The sequence below is a fragment of the Odocoileus virginianus genome, unplaced genomic scaffold (assembly GCF_023699985.2).
Source record: "Odocoileus virginianus isolate 20LAN1187 ecotype Illinois unplaced genomic scaffold, Ovbor_1.2 Unplaced_Contig_2, whole genome shotgun sequence".
In the NCBI taxonomy this organism is placed as follows: Eukaryota; Metazoa; Chordata; class Mammalia; order Artiodactyla; family Cervidae; genus Odocoileus; species Odocoileus virginianus.
The window spans coordinates 1083996-1101573 of NW_027224319.1; the positions used below are offsets into that span (position 1 = coordinate 1083996).

Sequence of the window (17578 nt, forward strand, 5' to 3'; positions counted from 1 at the left end):
GGAGAAGGGCACTCATTTTTGAGATGGGGAAACCGAGACTCAGAGGGAAAAGTGGCATATTCAAGGTCATAATAGCAAGTGAGTGACAGAAGCAATAATTGCGCCCTAGTCTGAGCCCAGAGTTGTCGGCTCTGCATAGCACTGTCTCCCTCATTCTTGCCATCTTCATTCCCACCATGACGAAAACTGACTTGATGTGTATGCTATGTCACAGGTTTCTTGTCCCATTTTCCTTCCTCCACTGAAAAGGCGCTTGATGTTGTGAGCACTAGCTCCATTTCAAATACTTCCCGCCCTAGCTCCTGTGAACTGCCCAGGATGGGGCCAGGCTATTTCCTTTCCTCTCTGGTCCTGGAACAGTCTGTTCCAGGAAGTTGTCATTTGTCCTGTCCAAGTCCCGGGCTACCCTCAAATTGCTCCTCAGAGGCACTCAGCCATCCTAGAGCTGGATCACCAAAGTTCATCTCCCTGCCTCTGTCCCAGTTCCTTACTGTGCTTCATCAGCTTGCTTCCAGAGTCCTGTTCAGCATTCATAACTCAGCAAGCCCCTCAGGCAAAGGGCATGTAGCACATCCAGTCCCTTTCATGGTTCCATCTTATTTGTGGCTTTAAGTAATAGTCTACGCACTGCACTATCACTGCTCTGGGGATCTTGTGGACTCCGTAGGTCTTTCAACTCTAAACAGAAGGAACTGGAATAAAATGATCCCATGAGGTTTCTCGCTTGTGTTGGTGAGGTGTGTCTACCTTGCTGCCAGCAATGCTTTCCTGATGCTTCCTCCCAGCTTCCTGTCTCTAAATACCTGCCACCCCAGTCTTAATCAGTGGTGGAAGAACGGTCTCAGAACTGTTTGTCTCAGTTGGTCGTTTCCATTTACTAGTAAAAGACTGGTTAATTATAACAATGCATTGTAAACCCTTCAGCAGGAAAGGAGAATTAAATGTTTTGTGGACCATTTGTTTTATGTGTGGCAGTTTTAAGTTATTAGTTTTTAAAAACCAGTACTTTTAAATGGAAACAACTTGAAAAAAAATCGCTCACAGAATTTGAGATCCATTTAAAAAAAAAAAAAGCTTAATGAGAAAAGAGGTCTCCTTCCGTGAGGTATGTCCCAGAGGCATCAACAACAACCTTTCATTTGGTATGATGTCTTGCATTTTCAAAGCACGTCTCTTGCCTTATTTGTTCCTTACAACTCTGTGAAGTGGCCAGGATAGACTGTGCTGTCCATTTGACTAATGGGGAAAGAAAGCCACAGCAGCTAAATAATATGCTCGAAATCAAAGAGAAGTTCATAGGAGTTAAGCCTAATGCTAGGAGTTTATATCTAGGCACTTGGACTCTGCCAAGTTTTTTAATTCACTCATTTATTTTGTGGGTTTTGAACACTGATACTGAAGTATAATTATAGATTCTGGCTGTGTTTATCTGCCACTTCCTGTACCTGCCCGTTGACCAAGTTGGCTAATGACCCTGTTTTCATGCCTCCTCCCCACCCCCACCTCTCCAATGATCTTAATGTCTTTTCCTGAAGGAAATTTGCCCTGGAAATTTTGGTTTGTGTTTCCTGGCTCCAGGTCACTGACCTCTCCTGGCTGTGCCACGTCCTATAGAACAGGAGCCAAGGTGGCAGGCAACGGAGTGCAGAGCCTTCTTGAGAATGACCACATTCTCCCAGGTGTCTTCATGGAAAATTTTTTGTAATTTACAAACAAGTGACAGAATTACTTTCTGATCCTAAGAGAGCACTGTTAGGAAGCAGTGTTGCTAGTTCGGGTGGGAATCTTAGCTGTACACTTTTTTGGTTCTGTGACTTCTGGCAAGTTTCTTAAATGAGGGAAAAAAAAATGTCAGATGGCTAAACCAAAAACTCTATCTATTTTCAAAAGAACTTAAAAGTATAAGATGAAAAATACATTTTCCCCCTCCTGTTCCCCTTACCACACATACCCCTCATCACCCGTTACAAGCATATCCTTCCAGTGTGGGGAAAATGTGTGCATATACCTGCCTTCATATATGCTTCAAACATGCACATGGCATCATGCTATATACATTCTTCTTTCTTGCCCCATAATTTTTTTATTGCACTTAAAAATCTTAGGTTAGCATATATATTTTAAAACATTAATTTTTCCAATCTATGAATGTGGGATATCTTTCCATTTATTACCTTATAGTAACTTCGTATAGAGTATAATCAAAAAAATACTGAATTGATATGTTGTAAGCATGAAACTAATATTGTAAGTCAGTTCTACTTCAATTAAAAAAAAACGTATCTTAGTGATATGCTTTCAGCACATATCGATAAGACTCTTTATAATAGTTGCATTAAATTCCATTTCCAGTGTTTGGACTGTTTTTGCTATTACAAACAGAGCTACAATGGCTTACAATTAAAAATATACTCATAAGATTATTTTTTCCAGCTTTACTAAGGAATAATTGACAAATAAAATTGTAATATTTTCAGTGTCCACTGTGATGACTTGATGTATGTATACTTTGTGAAATGGGGTAACCACAATCGGGTTAACTACCATACCCATCACCTCACATTATTACCTTGTGTGTGTGCGCGTGTGTGTGTCCATGCATGTGCACTGAGAATACTTCAGATCCACTCTCTTAGCAAATTTCAAGTATATGATACAGTACTGTTAACTGCAGTCACCCCATTGTACCTTAGAAGGATAATTAACTGCAGAAGTGCTGGTGCAAGGACTAGACGGAATTTTTACTGATGTCAGCACACTGCCTCCCACCCAAGAAAAAGATTATACCACTCTCCACAGTGTTTGAACATCTGGGAAATAACTTCACCTCCCTTAGTTACTCTCCTCAGTCACTTGCTTAGGTTGGGGCACAGAGTAGGGTCTCAGTAAGGACCTTCTGACTGCCAGTCTTGTAAAATCAATCCAAATTCACTCCCTCTCGCTCAATCTAAACAGAAACCAAGATGTACATCCTTGAAGCACAGACTAAAAATATCTATGGTGCCTGGGTTGTCAATTTCCCCCTATTGTCACATTTTCTTAACAAGCCTACCAGCTGAGGATCTATGTGAGTTTAATGGCTTGCAGCTTCCTTGAGCGACAAGGCAATGAACCATCTCCCCTCACTGCTAAAATGAGTAGAGGCTTCTAGATTTAACTCTTCTTACTCAAGGCACAGAACACTCTCAGGAATTCCCATTCACCAGCCAACTAGGGCTCATGAGGCTGAGGAGACCTCATCAGAGATGATTCTGCTAAGGCCACCTCAAAACTCGGCCCAACCTTGGCAAGCCCAGCTTAAATTTTTTTGCGCATGGGAAAATGGAGAAAGGTCTAGAAACAGGAGCTGACTTCAGGCCTAGTTCTACCACTTCTCAGCTGTGTGACTTTGGGCAAGTAACAGCCTCTCTGAGCCTCAGACCTGTCAAGTATAAAATAGGGCTAATAATGATTTTCATAATAATAGTAAACATTCACTACGTACTAACCACTATTCTAAGAAGCCCCAAGTATTCTATGTGTTTTACCTCATTTAATAATACTAGGCTGTTGTGAAGATTTAATGAAGCCAGATGAAAATGACATGAAAGTGTTCTGGAAACTCTGAAATATTATGTGATTATAAAATTGTTGCTGTTTAGTCACTCAGTCATGTCCGACTCTTTGAGACCTCATGGACTGCAGCAAGCCAGGCTTCCCTGTCCTTCACTATCTCCTGGAGTTTGCTCAAACTCATGTCCATTGAGTTGATGCCATCCAACCATCTCATCCTCTGTCGCCCCCTTCTCCTCCTGCCCTCAATCTTTCCCAGCATCAGGGTCTTTTCCAATGAGTTGGCTCTTCACATCAGGTGGCCGAAGTATTGGAGCTTCAGCTTCAGCATCAGTCCTTCCAGTGAATACTCAGGGTTGATTTCTTTTAGGATTGACTATTGGCAAAATGCAACAAATATTCACATACCAGGTTTTATTGCTGTCTCACCACAGCTAACAGGATTCTTTCTCATCTGAACTTTCATCTCATTTATCATCTACTCATGATATTTGGCTCATGGCCTCATCTGATGTTACCTTTCAAACCCAGTTATCTAATAACCTGTGGCATCACTCCCCAATCCCAGCCTCAGACCACTAGATTATGGAGCAATACTTCAAAGCAAGGCATATGCATACAAGCCTGGATTTTTCATCATCTTGGATTTTAAATATTGATTATGTTCTTTTGTCATATTATGTGCTCTGAGTTAAGGCCTGTACAAATAGAATCGTCTTATCTAAAGATTTCCAACTCTTTCCCTGAGCTGTGTCGTTATTCACAATCAAGGCTTGTTTCTTCACTGGAGATGTTAGGAGTGATGGTGTTGGCTGGAGAGACGTAGAAAGCCAGAATAGGCCGCCTCAGGACTGAGTGGACTGTGTCTCCGCAGGTCCAGCCGTTTTCTCCTTTCTTCTCGCAAGTGTACATCCCAGGGTGTCATGTTCTCTCTTCCCTCTTCTTCCCCACACGAAAATCTGTTCTCAGTTTCCCTCCACACTGGAACTAAAGGACCTAAAAAACAGCCTGGAGTGTAAATCCCCCCAGGGTGCCTAAAGTTCTTACAGGGATCAAAACTTCAAGAAGATGAGAGCACTAATGAAGTACCTAGGGGCTTCCCAGGTGGCTCAGTGGTAAAGAGTCTGCCTGCCAATGCAGGAGACACGGGTTCGATCTCTGGGTCAGGAAGATCCCCTAGAGAAGGAAATGGCAACCCACTCCAGTATTCTTGCCTGGGAAACCCCACGGACAGAGGAGCCTGGGGCTATAGTCCATGGGGTCACAAAAGAGCAGGACACGACTGAGTGACTAAAACAAACAGTGTACCTAGTAGTTCCTAGCACTGATCTAGACATTTACCTCTAACAAGATGCTTAGTTTCTGGTTCTTTTTGTCTCTAACTTGGGCCCTATTCTTTTGGCCAAGCATCTCAAGGCATCAAAAAGTTAGAAAATAAACTAGGAATAGTAGAGGAGGCCATCTCCCATCCTACACTCAAAGGGTGAATCAGGCCTGCTGGTCTCAGAGCGTCTGTGAGCACCTGCCGCCACCCCCTGGCAGCACGTGTAGTGCAGACTCGCCTGGCTCCCAGCACAGCCAGCCACTGAGCCAACCCCACTGGCCCAGTGACAGCTTGTTTGCTGCTCTGACAAACCATACCCGAAAATTCACCATTTCTTCTGAAAAGTGTGTGTCCACACACCCCAAGCTAGAGAGTTGGCTTTCTGCCATCTGTAGAAAGAAAGGATGTGATCTGTGAGTAAATTCAGCAACAATGTACTGAGCACCCAGTGGTAGGTACTGGAAATGTAAAAATGCACCAGTAGTTGCCAAGTAGAGAAAGCACAGTCTAGAAAGAGACCAATATTCTTATGGGTAACCTCTAAGGACCCTTTCAACTTTTAAGATTTATAATGAATATTCACATCCCCACCTTTCAATCTTTTCCTTTAAAAATATTTAATGCAAAAAAAAAAATTTAATGCACACAACTAAAACAACAGCAATGAAAACTTCACATAGCTCAGGAAGATGTACAGTGCAAAGTAAGTTTCCTGTATTTTCATGAAGCTTGCAGGTTAGCGGAGAACAGAAGCATGAATAAAAGATGATAATACGGGGTATAAGCAAGCCGTCCCAGGGGTGCAGACAAGGCGCCGTGGGAACCCGAAGGAGGGAGTTCTCTTTGCCTGGAGGAGCCTGGGAAGGCTCCAGGATGCAGCTGAGCCTTGAAGAATGAGGAGGAATTTGCCACACAAGAAGCAGAGAGCACAGTGGTTGCCTGCGCACGGAACTCCGGAGCTCCGCAGTGCTGCCTGGGGGCAGGGCAGGCAGGCAGGCTCGACAGCAAGAGCTGAGGTTCCTGAAAAAGGGAAGGCCGTCAAAGGATTTTAGACTTCAGGCTGAGAAGTTAGGATGTGAGAGCTAGCCTCCAAAAGGTCTTTTTAAAAATTTTCTATTATGGAAAATTCTATCCTCAGTAACTAACATTTGGCCAATTATTTCCATTTATCACCTTCACTGTTGTTGTTGGGACTCCTGTTTGAGTGTCCTTTGTTTGTTCTTAATATTTTGTCTGTGCAGTGCAGCAGGTGGGATCTTAGTTCCCAGGCCAGGAATCGAACCCACACTCTCTGCAGTGGAAGTTTGGAGTCTTGACCACTGGACCACCAGGGAACTCTCTGAGTGTTTTAAGACAAATTCCAAATATCATGTTATTTTTCTTGCAAAGTATTAAGTAATATCTCTAACTGGTAATGGCTTAAAAACTTTTTTTTCCTGTGGCAAAATATATATATAACAAAATTTGCCATCTTAACCATTTTCAAGTGTACAATTAGTGGCATTGAGTGCATTCACTGTTGTGCAACCAAAATCACTATTTCCAAAACGTTTTCATCATCCAAAATAGAAACTCTGCTGCCATTAAGCAGTAACTGTCCATTCCTTACCCCTTCCCCACTCCCCAGTCTCTGGTCACACCTAATTTACTTTTTGTAAATAGATTTGCCTATCCTAGGGTAACAACTTTTAAAATAACAATCATTATTTAATAATTAATAATAATTTAAAGCATCTTTGTGCTTCGTCGCTCAGTTGTACCTGTCTCTTTGCGACCCCATGGACTGTAGCCTACCTCTGTCCATGGGGATTCTCCAGGCAAGAATACTGGAGCAGATTGCCATTTCCTCCTCCAGGGGATCTTTCCAACCCAGAGATCGAACCCTGGTCTCCTTCATTGCAGGCAGATTCTTTATGGTCTGAGCCACCAGAGAAGCCCAAGAATACTTGAGTGGGTAGCCTATCCTTTCTCTAGGGGATTTTCCCGACCCAGGAATCGAACCGGGGTCTCCGAGACAACTCAGATCTTTCACACATCTGATTGTGTCACCTCTCTGCTTACAATCTTTGGCAGAGTCTTGGGAGACAGTTGGGAAAACTTGAATATTGTGTCTTTTCTGAGTCTATATTCAAGTTTTCCCAACTGTCTCCCAAGACACTGCCAAAGCTTTTAGGCAGAGGTGACATGATCAGATGTGCCTATGATCTGAGAGGTCACATTGTCTGGGACTCAGAAGAGATGGGAGGGAGCCAGCCAGGGCTCCAGATCATTTGGGAAGCAGCCGCAGTAATGAGATGCCAAGATTTGCTGTCTTCCTGGTACACGGCAAACCAACAGCTTCTGCACAACACTCATCAGGCAACTCAAGGAGCATCTGATTGATTAGGCCTAGGAACTTAGAGGCCAGCTGGCAAACGACACTGACGTTAAGAAATAGGATTTAATTATGTGACAGAAAGTGGTACAGGACAGACACCTCATACAGATGTTCTGGAACAAAGACATATATGAGAAGTAAAATAGGCAAGACTTAGTTGGTAAAGAAAGTGAAGTCACTCAGTCATGTCCAACTCTTTGGGACCCCATGGACTGTAGCCTACCAGGTTCCTCCGTCCATGGGATTCCAGGCAAGAATACTGGAGTGGGTTGCCATTTCCTTCTCCAGGAGATCTTCTGGACCCAGGGATTGAACCAGGGTCTCCTGCACTGTAGGCAAACGCTTTACCATCTGAACTGCCAGGGAAGTCACTTAGTTGGTAAAGGGGTTCTTAAATCCAATTTGGATTTGTAATCTAATTCGTAAGTCATAAAACTCTTTTGGTACATGGAAAAATGTCCATTATGGATAATTGGTTTAGGAATAAGAAACAAATAGGAAAAAGTGAATAGTTTTCTGGACAAAGGCAATGTTCTGCACCTGGTCCTTGGTATTATTACTCAGTGATTAAGTAGTTAAATCAAAATCTCTGCAACTTCCTAGATGGAAAGCAAGCTGCATGGTGTCTTAGTTAACAATCATATAAATGATCTGGAAAAGAATGCAATGCCAAGTTTGCAGATGGCATTTAGCTCTTCCAGGGATTAAAATGCCAAGTCGATTAGGGATAAAGTGAAAGAAGATGTGGATGTGGGCAGTAAAGTGGCAGAGGAGTTTTAATGTGACTAAGTGTAAGAAAACATATTCAGTGGAAAATGATTTTATCAGGGGATCATGAGTGTTCAGCGACGATTCAAGAAAGAACCTGAAATAACAGAAAACTGTTTCCTTAAGACACTGGTCCTGTGAGACGTAAGAGAAAAACACAGAAAGACTGAGAGATTGAAAGGTGAAAAAAAATGTTGATCATCATTAGAAAGTTTATTGGAAACTCAGCATAAAGGGTTTCTTTTACACTGACTTCATCTTGTACAAGTCACAGTATGTTCATACTTGTGATACAGCATATCAGGTCCACTTGTCTAAACACAAATGACATGAGGGAAGTAGAAATGGCCCAGAGAAAAAGAAAACAAAATGAAAAATCTCTGGTTTTAGGAAGGGCTGATAGAATGAATCTTCTTCAGTCTGTAAAGGTAAAGGTCCAAAGGGGACAGAAGGGTCTAAAGGAGGGAAAGAGACATTGAGAGATGACATACTATACGCATCATTTATCCCAGACAACCAAAGTAATCTCCCAATATTTCATGCCTTGCAGGAACTAATTTCAATGTTATTGGTTTTGTAGGAAAATGAAGATCAGGTAAATGAAGTGACTTGCTTAAAAGCTGCAGTTAGTAGGAGGCAGAGCTAATAAAATTAAATTTCAGCACTTAGGATGATCAAGTTTAGAAACTATATATTCCTTTATATGGGAACTGTGCATGCTAAGTAGCTTCAGTCATATCCAACTCTTTGCAACCCTATGGACTACAGCCCACCAGGCTCCTCTGTCCATGGGATTCTCCAGGCAAGAATACTGGCATGGGTTGCCATGCCCTCCTCCAAGGGATCTTCCTGACCCAGGGATTGAACCCGCGTCTCTTATGTCTCCTGCATTGGCAGGTGGGTTCTTTACCATTAGTGCCACCTGGGAAGCCCAAGATTTATTTCTATTGGCCATGCAGCACAGCATTCAGGATCTTAGTGCTCTGACCAGGGATCAAACCCATGCCCCCTAGTGTGGAAACATGGAATCTTAACCACTGGACTGCCAGGGAAATCACTAGACAGTCATGGGAACTGTGCTCCACTCATTTTTGTGGCCTCAATGCCTGTCTGACTCTTGGACACACCGTAGATGCTCAGGAGATGTTTATGGAGTTATTGAAATGAATACAGCTAGCTGTATTTGGAGGTTAATAGCAGAGAGAGAAAAACCATGCTCAGCCTGACAAGAGTGCTCGGCTTGTAGATCTCTGAGGACACCTATTGAGTTCTTCTCTGGAGTTTATAAAATTCCCTCCAGAGATGTGCAGGAGAGCTTTAACCAACTTAGATGGCAGATGAGATCCCTTCAGGAAAAAAACCAAAGTTCTGAAAATGACTAATTCCTGAGTAAACACACCAGCTGTGACCAGTTGGGAACAGAAAATCATTTTCTCTGAGCAGATTTTCTGAAGATCTCTATTTTGGGGGATAATTAAATGATGCAGTATCACAAGATAACAAGATTATCAAACACTGGTGGAGGGGGGGGAGAACAGAATCCTGTAACTCAGGACAACATGTGATGGAAAGATTAGATGCATTTGTCTGTAATTACAGTGGAGCTACAGAACAGAATGCTTTGGAGTCATAGCACAGTCCTAACTGGCTTATAAAATTAAATCAGGCTGATTTGATATTAAAGTAGGTCGGTACTAATGAATGCTCTGGAGAAAATTTTAAGCAAATATAATTTTGAAAGATGTGATTGTTTTTATACCAGAAAAACAGGGATCCTAGCCTTGACAAATACCCGTGTTTAACTCCAGTGTCGGGTCAAAAATTACACCCTCGATCACCACTACCATCAAAGCCATCCATTTCCAGATACACAGACAGGTCCTCCATGATCTGGCCCCATTCTTCTATGCTAAACTAATCTCTCACTGTTTCCCTCCTGCAAGATGGCCCCAGAGTCTGCGTGAATTAGAAAAACACATTCCTTCCTCCAGTTGGACACTCCTGCTTCAGGGTACGCAGCTTGGCAGGTAGAATGTGGGGCTGCGCTTCACCCCTCCTTGTCTCCTTGGTCAGATGCCCTTGTCAGTCAACACCCTGCACAAACATATGCCGGTGCTCTGTCCTGCTATCATTCAGACACTGAACTCAGACACAGAATGTACTAGTAGGTCAGCCTGCCATTCACACGCTGTTTCCCAGCGACCTGCTGTCAAACTACCACTTCTGTGTGTTGGTCCATTTAAAGATTACCCTTTCCTCATAGTATCCAGTATGGATACTATGGAAGCAAACTAAATGCCCACCGACGAACAAATGGATAAAGAAAGTATGATATACACATATGATGATCCAGCCATTTTTTTAAAAAGGGAAATCCTGCCATTTGCAACAACGTGGATGAACCTGGAGGACATTATGCTAAGTGAAATAAGCCAGACACAGAACAAACACTGCATGCTCTCACATGTAGAATCTAAAATAGTCAAACTGATAAGCAGAGGATAGAATGGTGGTTGTCAGGGGCTGGGAGTGTGGGGGGAATGAAGAGATGTCGATCAAAGAGTTCAAAGTTCCAATTATGCAAGGTGAATGAGTTTTGGAGAGCTGATGAACAGCATGAGAGTAAGCAATACTGTATTGTAAAACTTGAAATCTGCTAGGAGTTCCTGCCAAAGAAAACAAAGAAGAACGGGAAGAGGAAGAGGAAGGAAGAGGAGGAGAAAAAGTAGAAAGAGAAGAAGAAGGTAATCTCAAAGACTGTGTTTTTCTTTTTACATTTGCTGTATGGGGAGTCACACTGATTGATATTCAAATGTTACATGAAACTTGAGTTCTGGGAGGAACTGCATTGGGTCATGACGCATGATCCTTTTTATGTATCATGAAACCAATTTGCTAAAATGCTGTTAAGAATTGTTGCAACTATGTTTACTGAGGATTTCGGTTTGCGGTTTTCTATTTTTTGTGGTGTCTTTGGTGTCAGAGTAATAATTCTGGCTTCATGGAGGGAGTTGGGAAATAAGAATTTTTATGGAACTTGTATTATCGCTACCATAAATGTTTGGGAGTGTTCATCTGTGAAGCAATCATAGACTTTCTACTTTGGGTCCAGGAATAAATATTACTTTATTGTGCTTTTTAATACCTAACTGGATGCAATTAGTTAATATATTACAAAGAGTGAATGCATCTAGATTTTTAAGTGCACTGAGACAAATATCATTTTCTCACTGCTCTGATAAAAACTATTGTCAAGGTTATCTTTGACCTAAGAAAATTGGATGGAGAGGCTTCCATTTTCTTTTCTGGTACAAATTTTATGAATTATTATACCATGTATCCTAAAGCTTGTTTTGTTGTTGTTGTTCAGTTGCTAAGTCATGTCCGACTCTTTGTGACCCCATGGACTGCAGCACGCCAGGCTTCCCTGTCCTTCACTATCTCCTGGAGTTTGCTCAAACTCATGTCCATTGAGTCAGTGATGCCATCCAACCATCTCATCCTCTGCCACCCTCTTCTCCTCCTGCCTTCAATCTTTCCCAGCATCAGGGTCTTTTCCAATGAGTCAGTTCTTCACATCAGGTGGCCAAAGTATTGGAGTTTCAGCTTCAGCATCAGTCCTTCCAATGAATATTCAGGACTGATTTCCTTTAGGATTGACTGGTTTGATCTCCTTGTAGTCCAAGGGACTCTCAAGAGTCTTCTCCAACACCACAGTTCAAAAGCATCAATTCTTTGGGGCTCAGCCTTCTTTATGGTCTAACTCTCACATCTGTACATGACTACTGGAAAAACCATAGCTTTGACTAGACATACAAGTGATGTCTCTGCTTTTTAACATGCTGTCTAGGTTTGTCATAGCTTTCCTTCCAAGGAACAAGCATCTTTTAATTTCATGGCTGCAGTTACCATCTGCAGTGATTTTGAAGCCCAAGAAAATAAAGTCTATCACTGTTTCCATTTTTTCCCATCTATTTGCCATGAAGTGATGGGACTGGATGCCATGATCTTAGTTTTTTGAATGTTGAGTTTTAAGCCAGCTTTTTCACTTTCCTCTTTCACCTTCATCAAAAGGCTCTTTAGTTCCTCATCACAGATATTATCTTTATTTTAAAATCACCTTGACTATTTATTACTCATCTCCCCAACCAAAATGTAACTTTTCTGAGAGCAGAGATCTTGCTGATGTGATAACTGCAGTGTCAATCATATGTCCAGCTCTATTATAATGCCTGGTACATGTTAGGTGCCCAATAACATTTGTTGAAAGAATTAATGAATATGTTAAGTAACTAGCACAGCACCCATTCACACATTTTACATCCTTTTCTTCCCTTTTTTTTTTTTTTGTAAAAATCCCTGGGTTAAACAATGTGCCTGTGTGAGTCCTTTGAAATGAAGAGCATTTCAGCAAAATGAATTCACTGAATGCTGATCAGGCATTTATAAATATAGACAGAAATATGGTCATTTATAGGATATTATAGGATTCGAGGACTTGATTTCCATTCCAAGTGCTTTGAGATCAAGTACAGTAAAGAATATAAACAGCTAAGCATTACAGAGGGCTTCCCTGGTGGCACAGATGGTAAAGAATCCGCTGGCCAATGTAGGACACACAGGACATGCAGGTTCGATCCCTGGGTTGGGAAGATCCCCTGAAGAAGGAAATGGCAACCCACTCCAGTATTCTTGCCTGGGAAATCCCACAGACAGAGGAGCCTGGTGGGCTACAGTCCATGGGGTCACAAAGAGTCAGACACAACTGAGCGACTAACACTTTCACTTTTACTTCAAGCATCACAGAATCATAGTAAACTTTTTATTTTTATCACTTTGCTGATGCATTAATTCTGTTTGTGATACTACATCACCAGTGCACAGTTCATACAGCAGATTGAAGGAAATAAGAAAACAGCTTTCTCCTTATTCTGCTCTCACTAGTAAAGGAGACTTGACCCTCTTTTCCCAGTCCAAGTGCAAACTGCCACGACTGGTATTATCAGCCTACTCACCACAGTGGCTGGGCAGAAACATCCTCGTACCTCAAGGCAACAGCACTTTGGATTTCCAAATTCAAACCCAGGTGGCACATTCCATTCTACAATTTTCCAACTGGCACCAGTTCAGGGGGAGATACTATTCACCAGAACGGGCACCGATGACTGAATTTTGGCAGACTTGGAGAAGAACTGTCACTATCCTGGAAGACACATGCCACGGGCTCCCAGGTGCATCAGAGTTTAGTAACATGGAACCAAATGTGTTTTGAATGGAGAAACGGACCTTAGATGCTACCTTCTCAGTTTTCTAGGTGAAAAAACAGAGGCTTAAGGGAAAAGGTGGGCCAAGGTCATGAGTGGGAACCTTGTGGGAACTCTGATCTCTTCTCAGCAGAGCTCTTTTTGTTACACCAAGTTTAGCTCAGAGTGGATTTGGACAGAAGCTCATGCCTTCATATGGAAGTATTAATACAAAGGTACTGTCCTGGCTGTCTCCTCTGCAGTGAATTTGTCCATCCTCTCAACCACCTCTAATGAGTCACTGAAGATATACGGCCCTCACATTCAACAAACCCAAAGGATGGTTTTAAAAACCAATAATTTTATCCTTAGTGTCTCCATACATTCCTTTGAAATAGAGTCCACCATCCAGTTTTTATAATGAAATATACTCTATAAACCTTTAAAAATATTTTCATCATTTATTCATTTAACGAAGATTTATCAGCATGGGTACCTACTATTTTTCCAGCAGTATGCAAAGCAGTGGGTGAAGGGTAGGAGAATGAAAGACTACAGACCCAGGCTTTACCCAGCTCTGCCACAAAGAATTAAAACAGTGTTAACAGAAGAACAGGATATTATTTATCCCAAAGTCCAAGTATCAGAATTATATCAACTACAGTAAAACTGATAACCAGCTAAGCTCCAATACTTTGTCTACCTGATACGAAGAACTGACTCATTGGAAAAGACCTTGATGCTGAGAAAGATTGAAAGCAGGAGAAGAAGGGGACAACAGAGGATGAGATGGTTGGATGGCATCACCAACTCGATGGACGTGAGTTTGAGCAAGCTCCAGGAGTTGGTGATGGACAGGGAAGCCTAGTGTGCTGCACAGTTCATGGGGTCGCAGAGTCTGATATGACTGAGTGCCTGAACTGAACTGAACTGAACTGAAGCACTGACTAGTGACTTTACTCACCTTATTCAATTAATCCTCATATCAGTTACATGAAACAGCATTATCTCCTAATCTTACAGATAAGATAACCAAGGCACAGAGAGTAATTAACTTGTTCAAGGATATACAACTACTAAATGGTTGGATTCAGGATTTGAGATCAGGCAAACTGACTCCACAGCAGATCTTAATCATTGTTTCACACTACTTCTAAAATATGGAATTATTTTAAAAACCATAAAAAGAGAATTTAGATTTTTAAATGCTTTAAAGAGGATTTAGATTTTCATGCATGCTTTTCTATTTTAGTTTCAAAATAAAAATTTGTAATAAAAGCAATTAAGAGTAACAATTTCTATTACTATTTTTAAATGGCTTCTTAGGAAGTATGATTTTTGTAATAAAAATATAGCCTAAAAAATGGAAAATGAATACAGGATAGTAGAGACAACCAGCATCTTTAGGTACAGGTTAGTAACCTTCTCACTAATATTCAACCATTATAAGTATTAATCCTCTTCTTTTTTCCCATAGTGGCATTCAAGAGAAAAAACTACACCTCTTGAAACTAAACTTTCAGTTTTGCTTTTCAGTTAAGACATACATATGTTAAAGCTCTTTTATTTCTTTTATCACATCTTACAGGATGAAGCATCTCTTTATAATTTCTTATGCTCAGTGGGGACTTGATGATTGATGGATATAAAGATTTTGTTTTGCAAGATGAAAGAGTTCTGGAACTTGGTTGCATAACAACATGAATATGCTTAACAGTACTAAACTGTACATTAAAAATGGTTAAGATGGTAAATTTTATATTACGTGTACTTTACCACAATTAAAAATAAAAAATTTCTTGTGCTATTTTAGAATTATAATACTCAAACTTCAATTGCTAACTTAGGACAAATAAAGTCCCAAACATTCCACATATGTGATTTTCTGTTTTTGTTATAGTACAGAGAAAGAAGTGATAAATTTTTATTACAGGGTTAATAACAGAAATTTTGTGTAGCTTAGGAATTCATCTGAATTGCATTTTCTTCATATGCAATTGAAAAAATTTAACCACATGGTTTCTTTCTTTTTTTAAATTGAAGTATAGTTGATTTACAATGTTATATTAGTTTTAGGTGTACAACACAGTGATTCAATATTTTAATAGATTATATTCTATTTAAAGTTATATATATTATAGTTTATGTCTTCTTTATTTTACACCTACTAGTCTGTACCTCTCGATCCCCTTCCCTCCTCTTGCCCCTCCTTTAACCACACAGTTTCTAAAGGCATTTTTAGGCTCTGATAGTCTGGGAGTTGGTAGAATTTCAATTTGTGAAAAGGACACTTCAAAAAGAAAAGTGACTTAAACAAAAGTATTGCAGCATGAAAGTGTAATTCACAAAGCTCTGTCTGCTAAGTGGTGGCGTTGTGATGGAGTAATCATGATATACATACAGCAGAAGGGCTGTGAGGATAAGGTTGAAAGGTAGGATGGAGCCAGTTCCTTGCTTCCTGGTTTGCCAATAACCAGGAAAGGGCCCTCTGAAGACTTGTGAGGCTAACAATTTGGAATCTTGGGAATGATGAAACAGAAACCTTAAGACACATACTCTGGAAGAGAGATATCTACTTAAATGTTATTTCCCAGGTTCTTGATTTTGTATTATACTTTGGGGATTTTTTTCCAAGATAAAGAGGAAATCCTGAGGCCAAAGTAGTTTCCCTCTTGGTGTCAACAGTTCTGATATGTGTCTATGTTCACTTGAATGACTTAAAGACTTAAAAGTCTGTCTATTATTTATGTGTAGGAAGCATAAAACTGGCTATCAAACCCCACCTCCCATCCCAATGCAAGAATCTACACTATAATGTTCATAACAAGGGGTCAACAGAAAAATTACTGTTTTTAAAGTTTCTTTTTTTTTTTTGTTTTCCTTTTCAGGCAGCTGATGGGACAACATTTATTTGAGGACTTTATATAAGTTGTGCTATTCTATATCTGCCTATAAGTCGCCTTTTTCCAGTTAACCTTATAATTACGACATGTTTTCATGGTAATGCACAAAACCTTGGCTCATTTATTTTCATTGTTTGACTATATCACAATTTACTTATCTTTTTCAACAATGATGGACACTTAGGTTATTCTGAATGTTATAAATTATGCAGAGTTCATCTTTCTTTTATATGGGGTCCTTTGTGCAAATCTTTTTCCCTTTATTGTCTGGCGATTACACATTTTATTTCTATCCTTGGTGTGGTTACCACCAACTTTTTTTTTTTAAACATGCACATTTTATTCATCAAGTTTAAATTTAATCAGTAGCTTTACTGTCCTCCCAAGTTTTAGTGTATTTCAAGACTGATCACAGTTCTTTTCTCTTTACCCCCTTCACTCCCTGTCATGTATTACTGCCTGACACCTTAGTTTCACCTTATTTTCATGCTCTCTAAATTAATCATTATTTTTGTTGTTATCCTGTACTGTCATTTTTTCTGTTTTTGTTTGTTTTAGATTTACTCACATGTATACCTATTTCTTTGGGTTTCCCTGGTGGCTCAGTTGGTAAAGAATCTGCCTGCAATGCAGGTAGATCTGGGTTCAGTCCCTGGGTTGGAAAGATCCCCTGGAGAAGGAAATGGCTACCCACTCCAGTATTGGCCGCAAAGAGTCAGACATGACTGAGTGACTTTCACTTTCACTTTACCTATTTCTCTAGTCTCTATTGTTTTTTTCATGTCACTACTTCCTTTTGTGTTCAATTTCCTCAATTTCCTGCTTCTTCTTTTGTTTAAATATTTATTTGTTCCTTTACTTATTTGGCTGTGCCGGGTCTTTGGTTGTGGCACTTGCGATCTTTGATCTTCACTGATGGATGCAACGCATGTGGGATCTAGTTCCCTGACCAGGGATCGAACCCAGACCCCCTGCATTAAAAGTGTGGAGACTTAGCCACTGCATCAGCAGGGAAGTCCTCAATTTCCTGCTTCATGAAGAATATCCACTTCTATTAGTCCTTTTAGAAATTATCTCTGAGATGTAAATTTGATGTCTTTATCTGTCTAAAATTGTCTCTTGAACAAAGATCTAACTAGATGGAAAATTCTAGATGGGGTGGGATTTCTTTTTCCTCTCAGCTTCTGAGGGCATTATTCTTCTGTTTATTTTGCCACTGTTCTTGGCTAAATTGTGATTTCCTGTAGGATATCTCTTTTATCTTTGGATGTTCTTAATACCTACTTTTAATCTTCACTGCCATGTAGTTTCACCACAATATGTCTAGAATTGGCTTTATTTTGATTTATCCTTTGGAACTCAATGTGCTTACTAATTGAGGTCTTTCATCAGTTTTGGAAAAATTTCCAGC

General features: G+C 40.5%; 2 protein-coding genes across 2 annotated transcripts in view; one reads left to right on the forward strand and one right to left on the reverse strand.

Moving 5' to 3' along the window:
* Positions 1-11322, forward strand: part of TIMP4 (TIMP metallopeptidase inhibitor 4) — a 30199-nt gene extending 18877 nt beyond the window's left edge. Inside the window, exon 5 of the mRNA XM_070463320.1 lies at positions 10682-11322. Coding sequence (XP_070319421.1) covers positions 10682-10750 — 69 coding nt within the window. The 3' untranslated portion in view covers positions 10751-11322. The remainder of the gene's footprint in view (positions 1-10681) is intronic.
* Positions 1-17578, reverse strand: part of SYN2 (synapsin II) — a 150533-nt gene that overhangs the window by 50404 nt on the left and 82551 nt on the right. The window lies entirely within an intron of this gene.